The 14,486-nt window shown below is 54.6% G+C and overlaps 1 protein-coding gene across 24 annotated transcripts in view; it reads left to right on the top strand.

The window, feature by feature from the left end:
- The window catches only part of DYSF (dysferlin), a 233,094-nt gene that overhangs the window by 145,569 nt on the left and 73,039 nt on the right, over window positions 1–14,486 (top strand). For 15 of the 24 annotated variants that reach the window (XM_045369115.3, XM_045369111.3, XM_045369113.3 and 12 more), the window contains 6 exons: window positions 1,894–2,034; window positions 2,706–2,735; window positions 3,990–4,019; window positions 12,503–12,604; window positions 12,722–12,883; window positions 13,896–14,061. In XM_045369115.3, the coding sequence (XP_045225050.2) occupies window positions 1,894–2,034; window positions 2,706–2,735; window positions 3,990–4,019; window positions 12,503–12,604; window positions 12,722–12,883; window positions 13,896–14,061 (631 nt within the window). Of the gene's footprint in view, window positions 1–1,893; window positions 2,035–2,705; window positions 2,736–3,989; window positions 4,020–9,790; window positions 9,833–12,502; window positions 12,605–12,721; window positions 12,884–13,895; window positions 14,062–14,486 lie in introns of those variants that run through there. The other 9 variants (XM_065526969.2, XM_065526966.2, XM_065526968.2 and 6 more) reach the window with 2 other exon arrangements.

Below are 14,486 nucleotides of genomic sequence, written 5' to 3'. Positions count from 1 at the left end.
GGGACCATGTGCAAAGGTGGGGTCTCCAGGAACTCGTGGCTGCCCAGCCAGATGGGTGCTCCCCTAACTCCGCAGGCCCTAGAGCAATGAAGACTATTTTAGAGTCATTAAAAATGGATTGCTAGCACAGATGCCGTTCCCACAGCAGACACTGCTCATCAGTGAAAGGGAACATATCCGGAAAAGGTGCTTGGTTGTGGGCCAGGGGCTTGGGTTTTCTCTGCCTCTGCCTTGCCTGTGTGATCTCAGGCCAGTCCCTTCTTCTCATCGAGGAGCGGTGTGGAATCCTTAAATGTACATCGAGCACTTACATTACTGGCTGAGTGGCCCTTCACTTGGGGTTCCCTGTTTAGGTGGGAGCCAAGACACCCACACAGTGGAGAATCCTCCATGTGAGAGCACGGGTCCCTGAGTGCCTCCCAGCTCTGTGCCACAGGCAGGGCCTCTTACCACAACTGTCCCACAGGACCTCCTGTGGTGACAGGCGAGCTGTAGGGCTGTGCTGTCCGAAAAGGGAGCCTCTAGCTGCATGAGGCTGCACAGCACTGGAAATGGGACTGGTGCAGCTGAGAAATGAAATTGTAAATTTTATTTCATTTTAGCGAAGTAAAATTAAAATTTAAATAGCTGCAGGTGGCTGGTGCTCCTGTATTGGACAGAGCAGCTCTAGGAGGCTCCCAGGAGGGAGAGAGTGCTATGGGCTGGAATGTCAGGAAAGCCTTTGGGAAAGACCCGGGCCCTGGAGGAAATGTGGGGTTGAGGTGTCGGCGCGAGGCAGAGGCCTGGAAGGAGGAGAATGGAGTATGAATCCAGGGGAGCAGGAGAGTGATGACGTCAGGGCAGCAGTTTCCGAAGAGGAGGCTGGATGCTGCTGGAAGAGACCAACTGGGCGCACGGCAAAGCTGGAGGTGGCGGTGGGATAAAAGGGGAGGGGATGGGTTTGGAAGACATTGTCAGTAAGAGTTGCACTGACCAGATGTCAGGTTCCCTGGGTGGGTGTGGTGGGCAGGGGTGGGGAAAGGTGCTTCTGTCTCTATTCCTCACCAGATGATGGGGACAGCTGGCCATGGGTAAGGCAGGCCTGGGCTGGGGGGTCCAACATTGGGGTGCTTGGAAGGAAAAGCTGGTACCATGCAGGGGGGAAGGAGCAACCGGAGGAAGAGTCCATGTGGGACTGTTTGGAGAAGGGCACAGGCCCTGGCACCTTTGGAGCAGGAGGGAGGCAGGCGGCTGGGCTGGCACTGGTCAGGGGGACTCAGCAGGACTGAGTGCAAGTGCAGAACAGGGCGGGAGGGTGGCGGTACGAGCTGAAGGCTGCCAGAGCCCTGAGGGGGCTTGCCCTTGCATCCAGTGTGACGGATCTGTCTTCCGGGCAGCAGGGAGTCAAGGAAGGTGCCTGAAGAAAAGGTACCTTCCTTTATGAAAACATCATTTTGTCCAGGCTTATTTAATTTGATGAATGTGATCACAGTTTCCCCATTTGCAAAGTGGGGGAATTTAAGGGTGAAATGAGCAGGAGATACAGACGTCCCTGGAACTGCAAACACCTGTACTGCTGAGGGCATTAGAGAAATGCCAGGAGGCTGTCTCTCTGGTCTCCAGTAGTCTCAGCGCTGATTAAATTACAGCAGGGCAAACACTAGTTGGACACTAGTCCAGAAGGACTTCTCGAGCATGATGGGAATTCAAACCTAGTGACAGTCACGAGGCTGCTCACATCTTGTCTTGTTGTTGAGTCCTGCTAAGGAGAGCAGAATTCACCATTCTGTGGGAGGGGGTGCCCTCACTGAGGCCCCTGCTAGTTCAGAAGGCACATGTAGACCTGATCTCTCTGAGGCTCCCCAGAGCCCTGGGTAAGGGATGCTGATTCTTGTCTCTCTATGCTTGGTCTAGGGCGCAGACGAGTTTATGGGCCGCTGCATCTGTCAACCGAGTTTGGAACGGACGCCCCGACTGGCCTGGTTCCCACTGACCAGGGGCAGCCAGCCGACGGGGGAGCTGCTGGCCTCTTTTGAGCTCATCCAGAGAGAGAAGGTGAGGCTGGTCTGTATCCAGATCCAGGAGGCTGAGGCAGGAGGTGCATGGCAGGGGTGGGGTGGGGGCCAACCCTCTGTGGGAGCCTGGAACACCTCCTCTGAAGCCAGGCCTCCTGCTGAGACCCATTTTCTGAACCCCGAATCAGGATACCATCTAACATTGGAGTAGAATGTTGGGGATCAGGAGTGTCCAAGTCCTCTGGTCACTGGATTTAATCTTCCTTGGATCGTATCCTGACATGGTTTCTGGGAGGAGGACCTCTGTTGTCTGATTAAGGGAGCCTTAATTGCCACAATGCGAGGGACTCCAGGAACAGGCAAGGGCGGGATCCCCATTGCAGTGCTGGCTTCACCATGACCTAGCCTCATGGCCCTGGGCCAGCCACTCCCCTCTGTAAAATGAGAGGTTTGGGTTGGAGCTGTACCTTCAAACTTCCTCTTAGTATGATGTGAACCCCAATATGTAGACCAAATAAAAGTAGGGCTGCTCTGGGTGAAGTGTCTGGAAGGGATGGGCACAATGCCAACCTAGCATCCCTTCCACCCCCAAGGAATAGAGGCTGCAAACCATGGACAGTCTGATCACTGACATAGTCTGTGAGTGTCATGAGGGTGATGGGGGCCTTGGGTGACAAGCACATGACCAGAGCTCTCTTTTCTTCACTCCAGCCGGCCATCCACCATATTCCTGGTTTTGAGGTAAGTCTTGCTCTGACCTTTCCTTCTTCAAACTGATTGCCAGTCTCCCTGTGTTTGGCATCTCTCTGGGTTAGGAAGGGCGGTCAGGCATTACCACGATCCTGCCTCAAGCCCCTGGGGAAGCTCTTTCAAGCAGAGGAGGGTGTGGGCTGGAGGAAGCTCACAATCTCTCTGCCTAGCTCAGGTCTTTCCTGCCCTTCTTCTCTGAGAAGTCCAAGAACCACAGCATTCCAGATGGAAGGATCCTCATAATTGTCCAGCCCGGTGGCTTTCAGCTGGCTGAGCATTAGGACCCCCGGGACAGCACTGCCCAGGGAATCTTAATGCACATCCAGGGCTAAGAATCACTGACTTAGCCCCAGGGTTCTGAAAGTGTGGCCAGTTCTTGAGTCCTACTTCAAGCCCACTGAAGCAATTCTGAGGGAGCAGCCCAGCAATCTTTGTATCAGCTTGCCCTCCAGGGCCCTCTCACATATGCATGAGTTTCAGAAGCTCTGATTCAGACCACATTTCCCACTGAGTTGTTCTTACCAAGACCCCATTTTCTTTCCTCTTCCTGTGACGGAGGCTTCATTCCCTTACCGCTGCTCTCCTTCCTTCTTCTGGGGGTCTTGGTAGAAAATGTCAAGCTTTGACTGGTACCCAGGTGCATTGGATTGATTACCTGATTCCATGCCACGTTTAGCTGCATCTATGAGAAGTAGTCATCTGGGCTGTGTTGGGACACCTCCATTGTCCTTCACAAGGCAGCCCACACACATTTTAGAGAGTTCTTGGGAGGCCCTCCCTGCATGCAGGCCCTCCTTCACCAGCCCTGCCCCTCCAGGTCTCCCTCCCTGTCCTAAGCTCCTGCTCTCAGTGCTGCCTGCTCCTGGGGCTTCTAGGTTGGTTCTTCTCAGCTTGCCAAGGCCGCAGGCTCCCAGGCCCTTCCCACCACCTGCTGTTCTTCTCTTTCCTCTTGTTGCTTCCAGAGATTCCTGGCATCCAGGCTTATGCTTTAGCCTTTCCTAGCCTCCCTCTGCATTGACATCCATCACACCTTCTTTCTCAGGGACCATGTTGGGGACGTGCCTGGGAAGTACATCATTCTTAACCTTGGTGGGAGGTGGTTTCTATTGGCTCTTCTTAGTGCTGGCATCTGCGTGCTGACCTCTGGCCCCGCCTAGTGCTCCTTGATACTAATGGAGAACTTTTTCCCCTCCCACCCCCCATCACCATCTCCTGGATGTGCCACATCCCATGGCTGTGGGCCAGGTGCAGGAGACATCAAGGATCCTGGATGAGGTGAGCTGGGTCTGGTGGCTGGGGTGGGTGGGCCGAGGTGGAGGGAAGGTGAAGCCAGCCTCCAAGCACACACCTGGAGCCCTCCAGGTTCCTGGTGCCCAGTAGGCACCTGTCACATGGAGACCTGTCTGAATTTTATTCCCCATGCTCTGTGTGGATTCAGGGCCACCCAGAGTGTGTCCTGGGAGTGATCCTGGTCTGAGAAGGCTTGCTATCCTGCTGGGAGGCCAGATTTCACCCAGACAACAGGAACAGCAATACAGAGTCTTAAATGATTAAGTACCAGGTGGCACATTTTGAAGAATAAATTGTTTGGAAGGGGCCAGAGTAGTCAAGGAAGGCTTTCTGGCAGAGGCGGCATTAGCCAAATGTCTTTATGCCCATCAGCACTTAGAAAGAAAGTGAGAAACATGGCTTTGGCTTAAAAGGCCAAGGACCAGTTTGGGTCCTGGCTGGTTTGGGGGATGGGGTGAGCTGGAGACCTCCTAGGGACTGGAAAAAGTTTAGAGTTTGCATTTAGATAAAGCAAGACTGCATCTTTTGCCATGGGAGGCGAGAAGCACGTTCCCTATGGCCTCCTGTGCATCTGTGGGTGGACTGTCGTGAGCCAGGCCAGAGGGTGGGTGACAGAGACCTGGGCGGAGAGACAGGAAGGAGAGCCCTGGTCAGATGAGGCGTTGGGAAAAGGGCAGCCACTTCCTGCCGTTAGGGAATCCCCAGACTGAGAGCGGACACTATTTGACATTTTCAGTGCAATTTGGACTTGAAGTGCAGAGTCAGGATGTGGGATCCACAGGCCCCGCACCCCTTACCTCACTTCCTTTTGCTCCCAGACCGAGGTGGGGTCCGCCAAGTGAGCTCGCTGTAATTGCGCCTGACAGGCGGCCTCCTGCTTCTGGCTGCAGTTGCGAAAGACTGCCGATTTGGAAAGGGAGGTGGAGTCCTGTCCAGGGAAGCAGCACGGAGCCCTCTCTCTTGATTGAGTGCACTTTGTGGCCAAAACCCACAGCCTGCTCTGAAGAAGACCCAGCCCAGGGATGAGTTATTAAAAAAAAGTTAAAATCCTTAATAACTGGATTCGTAATATATAACAGTGAAGGCTCAGATTTCGAGGGCAGGGATCTGGCTGCAGTCTCGTCAGAAAGCAAATCAAAACTGCAGCTCGTGGGCCAGAGCCCAAAGAGCACCAAGTGTCCCCTTGCAGGGCCAACCAGGCGGCAGGCTGAGGGCGGGTGTGGGTCAGCAGGGCCAGGGGAGAGCGAGTCCTAGGAGTGTGCTAGGCACAGGGCTGGGCCAGGCCAGCAGGTTCAAAGGGTCCGAGGAGGACCTATCCCAGTGGGATGAATGATCTGCTGGTCCAGGGACCAGCCCCAGAAGATGACCTTGTGGCCTCCCTCAGCCCCAGGGAACAGCCCTGGGACCCCTAGCTCAGCCCATGTCCTTCTCACTTGAAGGCTAAGCCTGATGCCAAGATGCTGAGTCCTCTTCACTTTAAGAAGCCCCGGGGCCGGTGGTCCTTCTGTTGCCGCTGGTTCTGCTGGAGGCAGGACCCCAGCAGGGTTTTTCTGTCTTCTTTGCTGTGACCAAGCTCCTGCCTTGTATCTCCCACCTGGCCGCTCCCAGGCTCCCGGCCCGATCCTCGTGAAGAGTGCTCAAGCCTTCCTGGAGGGCTGGGAGCCTCCTCCTGAGCCCCTGGCCACGGGAGCCCATGAGAGTCAGGGGGCAGTGAGGGAAGGATGGGTGTGTTGGGGAGCTGTCTGGCTGCAGGGGTGTGGGTGTGAGAGACTGGCTAGGAGGCTCTTGAGTCAGTTGAGATAGGGGCCTGGACTGGAGACAGACCAGTAGGAACGGATGGGGCAAGTGACTCTGAAGGATGGTTTAAGGCTATCCTCTCTTGTGGGAAGTGCCTTTCAGCTAGCGCAGCCGGGTGCGGAGATTCCCAAGCCACAGTGCCTGTGAATGAGATGAAGTGCTGTCTGCCCCTGTCGAAGGTTCCCAGAGCAGGACAGTGAGGATAGCTTCCCGGAAGAGGTGCCACTGAGCTGGCTTTTGAAGCTGGGATTGGTAGAAAATGTGGGGAGGTGGCCCAGGCAGCAGTGTCTTGGGCTGAGGGCGTGTCACCTCCTGGATGCGGCTTGGTGGACAACAAACTTCCCCTCTCCCAGGCTTTATGCCCACCTGGGACGCCCCTCTCTGTGGCTCTTGGTCAGGAAGTGAGGCTGTTGCATGGTGTGTCTGAGGCTTTGATGATGTCCGGGAGATCTGAGTCCTCGCAGAGGGAACGGATGGAGGGAAGGGTTTCCTTTGCGTTCCCCGGTCTGCATTTTCTTTGTCTTTCCTTCTCTTCCTGAGTCTCTTCCCACTCTCCTTTCGTGTTTCACTCTTCCTGTTTGCTCCTTGGCCCCAGCTTCCTCCTTCTCCCCGCCTCTTCTGAGCCCTCTGTCTCGTTTCTTTTCCTTTTTGTCTGGAGAACAAAGGCAGTCCATGCTGCCAAGGGGAATGAGTTCAAAGAAACTGCAATTTTAGATTTCCTGAGAACTGGAGAATGTGTGCACGCACGTGTGAGCGTGTGCGAGTTGTGTACACTCTCGAGGGCGCACACATGCACGCACACACAGCAGCCGAGGTGATGGCGGGCCCCCGAATGCCCAGGGCCCCCTAGGATACAGAACATGTGTAGAGGAAGACCCATGGGGCTTGCGGTCCTGACCATTCTGGGGAGGTGGGGAGGGGAGGGGGCGTGGTTTAGAGTATTACCCTTGCTTCTGCTGCTTCTCTCCTGCTGGCGCAGGGGATGCCCTGGTGGGAGGGATTGTATGCTTCGTGGCTGATTTTACTGCCAGCTCAGGGGTGGGGGCCACCGGATGCCACTCCATCCACCCATCCAGGCTGCAGGGTATATATGGCTTTTACTCTGAGATGTACCCGGGGTACTCTCCTGTACCCCCAAATCCACTGGAAGGAAAAATTTCGTGTTTTGCAATCAGGAAAATAAAGCCAGTGGTCCCCCATCCCCCATACCTCCCCCAAGGCCTTAATTTAAAACACTGTTTTTCCTGGGAAGTGTAATTAGAGCAACATGTTGTTCCTAACGAGCTGGGTGGGGCAGGCAGACAATGGAGCCCTCCCAGCCTGCCTGGCTGCCCCCTGCCTGGAGCTCCCGGAGGAACCAGGATGTGACTGCAGAGTCTTCTGTCCCCTCCTGGGTGAGGTGAGGGTCCATAGGCTACTGGTGACTGGGCTGACCCAGGAGGCTTGCCACCACTTCCCTTGTCCTGGGAGCGACTCCTGTCTAATGTGGTGGCCCCTAGATGGGGCTAGGGGAGCCCCTTTCATGGCTCAGGGCCTTGGTTCTTTGTGCTAAACTGGCCAGCGGGACAGATAGACTGAAGTGGGCTTAAGGATGGCTTCAGCTCTGGTAGGGGAGAGAGCTTCACTTGTTCCTGGGGTCCTCTTAGTCTGGGCTGGCTTGATCAACACCTTGCACACCTGTAGAACCCATCCCTGCAGCCGCCCCTGGTTGTCCCTGCATTTGAGGGGAGCAAGTCGGGAGCTGGTCCAATGTGGCTTCCTCTAGTTAGGCTTATCAGAGTCCCCCATCAGCCATAGGACGGTGAATCAGGATGTTCTGGTGGCACTTTCAGTCCACACCCTGTCTGCCCAGCAGTGCTGAGAGGCTTCCCAGTTGCAATGAGGGTCACAGCACCTCACTGAGAATTACTGTCCTGGAGGTGGGGGTGCTGTACCCCTCAAGTGGACTGGACCAGAAAAAAAGTTGAAAACCAGGCTCAAGAGCTGGCAGAGGCCTCAGGACTCCTGCCTGTGAGTTGATCAGAGACCCCTTAGGACCCTGGGAATGGGCTATGTGGGGAAAGGGTCACGTAGATGGGGTTAAGAGAGTCAGAGTCAGGTTATAAGGCGTTTCTGGAGCGTCTTGGAGAGTTGTTCTAGAGATCTTGAATTAGGCCCTAAAAATGGGTTAGATTCAGGTGGCAGTAAAGAAAATTGACCCAGAGGGAGTAATGAGCAGGCCTGGGGAGGACCCAGGGTCAGGCTGGAGCAGCCACGGGTGCTAGGAAGGAGGAGAGTGTGTGCTGGATTCATTCCTTTATCTTCCCATCCACCCACTCTTCTGTCTTCACCCTCCCTCTTCCCCTTCAGTTATCCATTCATAATCATTTATTTATTGGACGGGGGAATTCAGCTATGGTCCCTGTGTACAGAATTGCTGGTTTAACCAAGGACACAATCAAATGAACACGTGGAGATGGCACGGGGTGATGGATTGATGTGTCTTTCTATGAGAATAAGTGTAAGTTGCTATGGGAGCTACGGGGGTACTTAAGCTTGGGGCACCAGGGAATATTTAAATAGACACCTGCAGTCCGAATAGGAAGTACAGAAGGAGTTGGGGTAGAAGTGCATTTCAGACAGGGGGACCACTGAGCTCCAAGCCTCAAAGCTAAAAGAGCATGGTGTCTCCTGCAACCTGCTAGCATTCAGAAGGGCAGGGGTTGCGTGTATCCCAGGAGGTGGTTCATCACTACTTGGGGTCATCAAGGGGAAATTCATCCGAGGAGAAACATGCCCAGAGAAGGCAGCAGGAGCTGGAAGATTAGGGGTCTTGTGGAGGCTACTTTGAAGAGTCTGCACTTCATCCTGAGCCGGTGGGAAGACATTGGAGGACTTGAAGCAGAGAGTGACGTTATTAGAAAGCCTGCCCTGGCTGCAGATTGCAGCGCGCGTGGGCTTTCGGGAGAGGGTGTCAGAACCGAGTGAAAGGGGGGTGCTGGTGAGTCCAGGTGAGAGAGGGCGGTGGCTTGCACTGAGCCAAGGAGATGGGTGGGCAGGCCTGAGAGATGTTCAGGAGACAGGCTCACCAGTGTTTGGTGATCAGTCAGGCAGGGCGATGAGGGGCAGGAGGAGCCAAGGATGGCATGGGGGCTTTTGGCTTGGTTGTCTAGGTGGATGGTGGGGTCAGACTTGAAGTGTGCAGGTTCTGAGGGGGAAGATAAAGAATCCAGTTTTGGACAAGTTCAGTGTGAGAGGCCAGTAGGACACATGAATGAACTAAGCAGTAAGATATTGGGGCTTAGCAGAGATGTTTGGGAGCAGAAAGTCCAGGAGAGGGCTAAGGAGCAGATCAGGGCTTGGTGGAGGAAGATGGGGAGGCTGCGGAGGAGGCTCAGCAAACAGGGTGGGGGCCAGCAGTGTGGATCCAGAGAGACAGTTTGGGAAGAAGGCGAGGTCAGCTGGCCAGTTGCTGCTGAGGGGGCGAGAGAGAGAAGAGCCCATGAGTGTCCTTCGGGTAGGGGACTTTGGAGACAAATTTCTGGGGAGGGGTGCTGAGGGCAGAAGTAGGGTGCACTGGGCAGCTGGTGGTGTGGACATGAAGGAGGAGACAGGATTAGAGAGAGGAGAGGAGGGAACCTGCAGAGAGGGATCACAGAGAGGAGGGCGCGGGTGGATTTGGGAGATGGGGATGTCTTTAAATTGGGAAGGAGAAGATCCAGGAGACAGTGTGAAAAATTGGGGAGGAGCATTTGGATGCATGGTCATAGGGGGAGCCACAGAGGCAGGCAACCCTGGGAGGTGGCAGGAAATGGCAGGGAAGAAGCATGTCCTGGGACCCCTGAGGACAGCACGGTGGACAGAGATGGCCTTGGGATGCATGCGGTGACCTCGTGCTGAGGAAGCTGCCTGGACATACCTCTAACCACTGTCTCTGCCTGTCTCTTCCTTCTGCCTCCGCTGGGCCCGATGCTCCGCAGCTGTGCGCTCCTGCCTTCTTCCTCCAGGGCCTTCTCCAAACGGTACTGGAGCTTACCCTTCTCTAGGTTCTCGTTCCCCTGCCCTCAGCAAGCAGGCTCCTGAAGATGGGGAGCCTGGTCCCCAGCCTTTAGAGAGGAATGTCATCACCGTGGAGGTTGAGGGAGCCCCGAGGGAGAGACAGGCTGAGGAAACGAGGGATAAAGTGGATACTGCCCAGCGTTTGGGGGCCTAGAGAGGAAATACTCTGGGAGGAATGTGTTCATGAGTTTTCCCTAGTGATTTTAAGAGAACGAGTATATGAGAAAATTGGTCTTTCTGCCACTCCACTCAGGGGATCCTGGGGCTGTTCCCTCCCTGATGGATTTTTCTTTTGGCCCCTCTTTGACTTAGGTTTTTGGCTCTGGGTCCATACTGGGTTGGGCATTAGCTGTAAGGGGCCATGAACAGGCCACAAGCAGGCCTTCAAGTGCAACCCTGTCTTTAAAGAGGATACCCTGCTGTGCTGCCACCTGCAGCTGGTTGCCTTGGAGTGCCCAGGAAGGACATCAAACTGGGGGTCCCCATAGCAGCCTGTAGAAGCTGTTCAGGCCCTGCCTCTATCCTCCAAGGGCACCTTTCATGTGGACTGTGCCATGCATAGCAGCCCCTGGAACTGTGCACTGCAGCAGCCCTGTCCATCATTCCTCCCTATCAGCCAGTCAGCAAGGCAGGCGCTTCCTGCATCATGTCACCTGCATTGTGGATCTGGAGGAAAATGACAAGAGTTTTGCTTTATGCCCTGGTGACTTAGAGACAGTAATAAAGCCAGTGTTGCCCTGAAAGATGCTTCTGATGGCTCAGCTCTCTTGAAGTCACCCTGGGGAGATCAACACCAACACCAATGGCAAAAACAATGGTACTAAGCACAATTCTAGTAATAGTTACAGTCACAGCCATTTACTAAGCGCCTCCTGTGTGCCAGGCGCTAGTCAGATTTGTTCTCTCATTTAATTCTCAGAGCAGCTTATCTCAGATCTTCATCTGAGAATACTGTCACTGGGGTTAAGTAATCTGCCCAAGGTCAAACGGCGAGGAGGTGGCAGAGTTGGAACTAGAGATGAAGTCTGATTCTAGGACTAAGCTTCCCGCTGCTGTAGGTCCGGGAAAACATGGTGTCATCAGGGTGTCACTGGGCAGGAGTGTGGCTTGGGTTGGCTGTGAAGTGAGTCATGGAGGTGGGGGAAGCTGATGTCTTTCTCTGCTGATATCTTTCTCTGCTTTGACTGCTCCCACCATCTATGGCAGAGCGTCTGTGTATGGATGTACCATCCTTGTGGAAGGAACCCAACGCAAGTTGCTTGGAGAATGAATCCAATGATTTCATTGTTTAATAAATGAGATTACATGAGGCAAGCTCTGTAAAGTGTCCATCACAGTCCTTTTAATTATAGTTAACATTTCCTGCATGTCAGGCCCTCCACGTATGGATGTGCAGGTTGGGCACTGCACAAGGACACTGTGTGTCTAAGGGGGTGCAATTTCTAGCACAGGACACCATATACTTGTATTTATTATAACAATTTCCCAATAGGTGGCAGTAAAGTGTCTTGTTCAAATAAACTCAGAAAATATGATGATTTTCTGACATGGAAGTAAAGAGTCTTAAGCACATCTTTCTCCAATCGTCACAAAAGCACCACATGGGCTAATAGTCCTGTTGAAGGTTTACGTGAACCAGGCACTCCTCCAAATGTTATACAGGTATTAACTTCTTCAACCCTCACCCTGACCTTTACAGGTTGACAACTTTTGCTAACCATTTTATAGATGAAAACATTAAGCCATAGAGAGGTGAAATAATTTATTTAATGTCATACGTAGTGGAGGTAGGACTCACACCTGTGTTCCTAACTGCTGTTATTGGCGGTTAACTATCTAAGGCAGTACCTGCCTCCCTTGCCCCATCTTGCTTCCTCATGTAGTTCTTTGTGATCATTGAGGATTTTTGCCCAACTCTTTCTGGCAAACCCTTAGTAGGCCAGAATTGACACACACGTGCTCGTCTCTGTAGTGGAGAGAGACCCTCCCCAGCAGTGTGCTTTGGTTCTCTGGGGATGACGGGCCCTTATAGCCCCTTCTCCCATTGGGCGGTTGCTGTCTTTCTGGCTCACAGTGCAAGTGTTCTGTCCTCACAGGGGACAGGTGTGAGAGGTGGGGTTTGGGGCTGGAAGGTGTCTGGGGGTGGGGATGGGGGTGGGGGTGAAATACCAGGGCAGATGATAACCTGGAAGGGTCTGAGCCAGGAGGCAGGAGAACCAGGCTGGGGGGCAGGCACGTGGTCCTCTCTGGGACTGAGAGGGGATGAAGTGGGACTGCCAGGATGGAGTGGGCAGCGTGTGCACGCATGTGCCGTGTGCATGTCAGGGAGGGGCAGACCCGGAGCAGCTAAGGGGGCAGCAGAGCCTGCGTTATGGGAGGAGGGATTCATTTGAAACAGGGTGACCTGAACCCTGGGTGAAGGTGCTGGAATTGTGATCCTGGAGAAGATGGTGCCTGGCCAAAACTGACTTAGCTTTCTCATTTCTGCCTCCCTGTTTGTCCACTTTGGTCTTTACTTCTCTGTTTCTCCCTGCACTTGGCATTTCTTTCTGTCCTATCTGTCCTTCTCTCTTGTGTCTTTGCTTTGGTCTTCTTCCCACCTTTGCCTCCATTCCACCTGCTGTCCACTGCAGTCTGAGGACACAGACCTGCCCTACCCACCACCCCAGAGGGAGGCCAACATCTACATGGTTCCTCAGAACATCAAGCCAGCGCTCCAGCGTACCGCCATCGAGGTGAGCCGGCCGGGCCTGGGCGTGGGGGCTGGGAGCAGAATGCCCTTCCCCTTCCTGCCCCAGCCTTTCCTGGGGCCTGGGGCCTTCCAAGCCACTCTCCTCATTCTGTGTGCCCAGGTCCTGGCATGGGGCCTGCGGAACATGAAGAGTTACCAGCTGGCCAGCATCTCCTCCCCGAGCCTTGTGATAGAGTGTGGGGGCCAGACGGTGCAGTCCTGTGTCATCAGGAACCTCCGGAAGAACCCCAACTTTGACATCTGTACCCTCTTCATGGAAGTGGTGAGCCCCACCTCCCTACTGTCCTTTTCCAGAATCCTGGGGCTAGAAGTTCTACATGGCCCCGAGCAGCCTGGGACTTGTGCTCCAATTCCCTGCGTGGTCCAGGGTAGGACCCCTCACCTTCCTGTGAACATGGGGAGAAATGCTCATACCCTCCTCACTGGAAGGGTTCAGGCCTCTGAGTAGGACAAATGGGGCTAGACTCTGCCTCCTACCCAGATCCTGGATCAGCGAAAGTCCCAAGGAGCCATCCCCTGGCTGTTTTCCCTCTGGGACAGGTTTCAGTCCCCTGGAGCACCCTCAGGGACCTGCTAGGGCTTGGCTTTCCAGGATTCCTCCAAACCTTTTCTGACCATGTCCCACCCTAGCCTGTGCCCCCTAAAAGGAGCTCACCCCCACAGCCCTCAGGCCCCCCAGGCCTCTGCAGCTTCCTGGGATGCCTAGACCTAGTGGCCGGAGTAAGGCAGGTCTGAGGAAAAGAAAATGGTTTGCAAGATGAAAGCGCTGTAGAAATTCCAGGCCCAGTGGCTGTCAACAGAAGCCTCCTCTTGGCTGAGCCAAAGCTGCCCCGAAGGAGAGCATATAAATTATTTCAAGTTGTGTTCAAAGTGCTTTTTGGGTGTGCGGGGAGAAGAATCTGGGTCTATAAGCCAACTCTTGAGTATCCACTTGGGGGGGACTGTCTGCAAGAAATGTTGAGTCCCGGGCCAACTCCCCTCGCCCGCTCCCCAGCCAGTGAGGGAACGCAGCCTTGTTTTCACTTCAGGCTGAACGGGATGTATTTGGAAGGTAAAGCTGTGGGGGGAAAGCCAGCCTCTGCACGCAGCATTCAAAGGGCTGACAGAAAAGGTGGGTGGCTTCGCTCTACTGCCCAGCTCTGGGCCAGCCACCATTTTGGATTTCTGGCTGTGGGGATTATCTGTGGTTTATAGTCATTTTTTGCTCTTTGGGCTTGACCTGGAGACTTCCTAGAGAGGCATTCAGGCCAGTGCGTTCTTCCTCCTCCACCCAGATGCTGCCCAGGGAGGAGCTCTACTGCCCCCCCATCACCATCAAGGTCATCGATAACCGCCAGTTTGGCCGCCGGCCTGTGGTGGGCCAGTGTACCATCCGCTCCCTGGAGAGCTTCCTGTGTGACCCCTACTCGGCGGAGAGTCCATCCCCACAGGGTGGCCCAGGTAGGGGAAGGGGAGACGATGGGCAGCTCAGGGAACGGGGGGCCTCAGGGCCAAGCTACCCTTCCTAGTTGAGATGCATCCTGAAGTCCTTCTCATATGGAGACCCGAATGAGAAGCGATTTCCGCTCTGCTAGACCACAGGGCGGGGACCTCGCCTTCCTTAGGGCAGATCCTAGCTCTGGGTGGGGGGGCACCAGGAGCAGGTAACTGATACCCGTGGGAGCTGAGGGGCAAGGGCTCAAAGTGGGCCCCGGGGGGAGGGAGACAGAGGGCAGGGAGACAATGATGCGGGGAGGGAGGAGAGAAATGTGAGGAGAGGAAGACAGAAGTGGGAGACAGGGCGTGCGAAGGAGGATGGGAGAGATGGAGATGAGACAGGAACTTACTGGGAGGGAGGAAGCGAGAGGTACTGACCGAGAGATGTG

This window comes from Macaca fascicularis, chromosome 13 (assembly GCF_037993035.2).
Source record: "Macaca fascicularis isolate 582-1 chromosome 13, T2T-MFA8v1.1".
In the NCBI taxonomy this organism is placed as follows: domain Eukaryota; kingdom Metazoa; phylum Chordata; class Mammalia; order Primates; family Cercopithecidae; genus Macaca; species Macaca fascicularis.
This window is presented reverse-complemented; position numbering and strand designations above follow the sequence as displayed.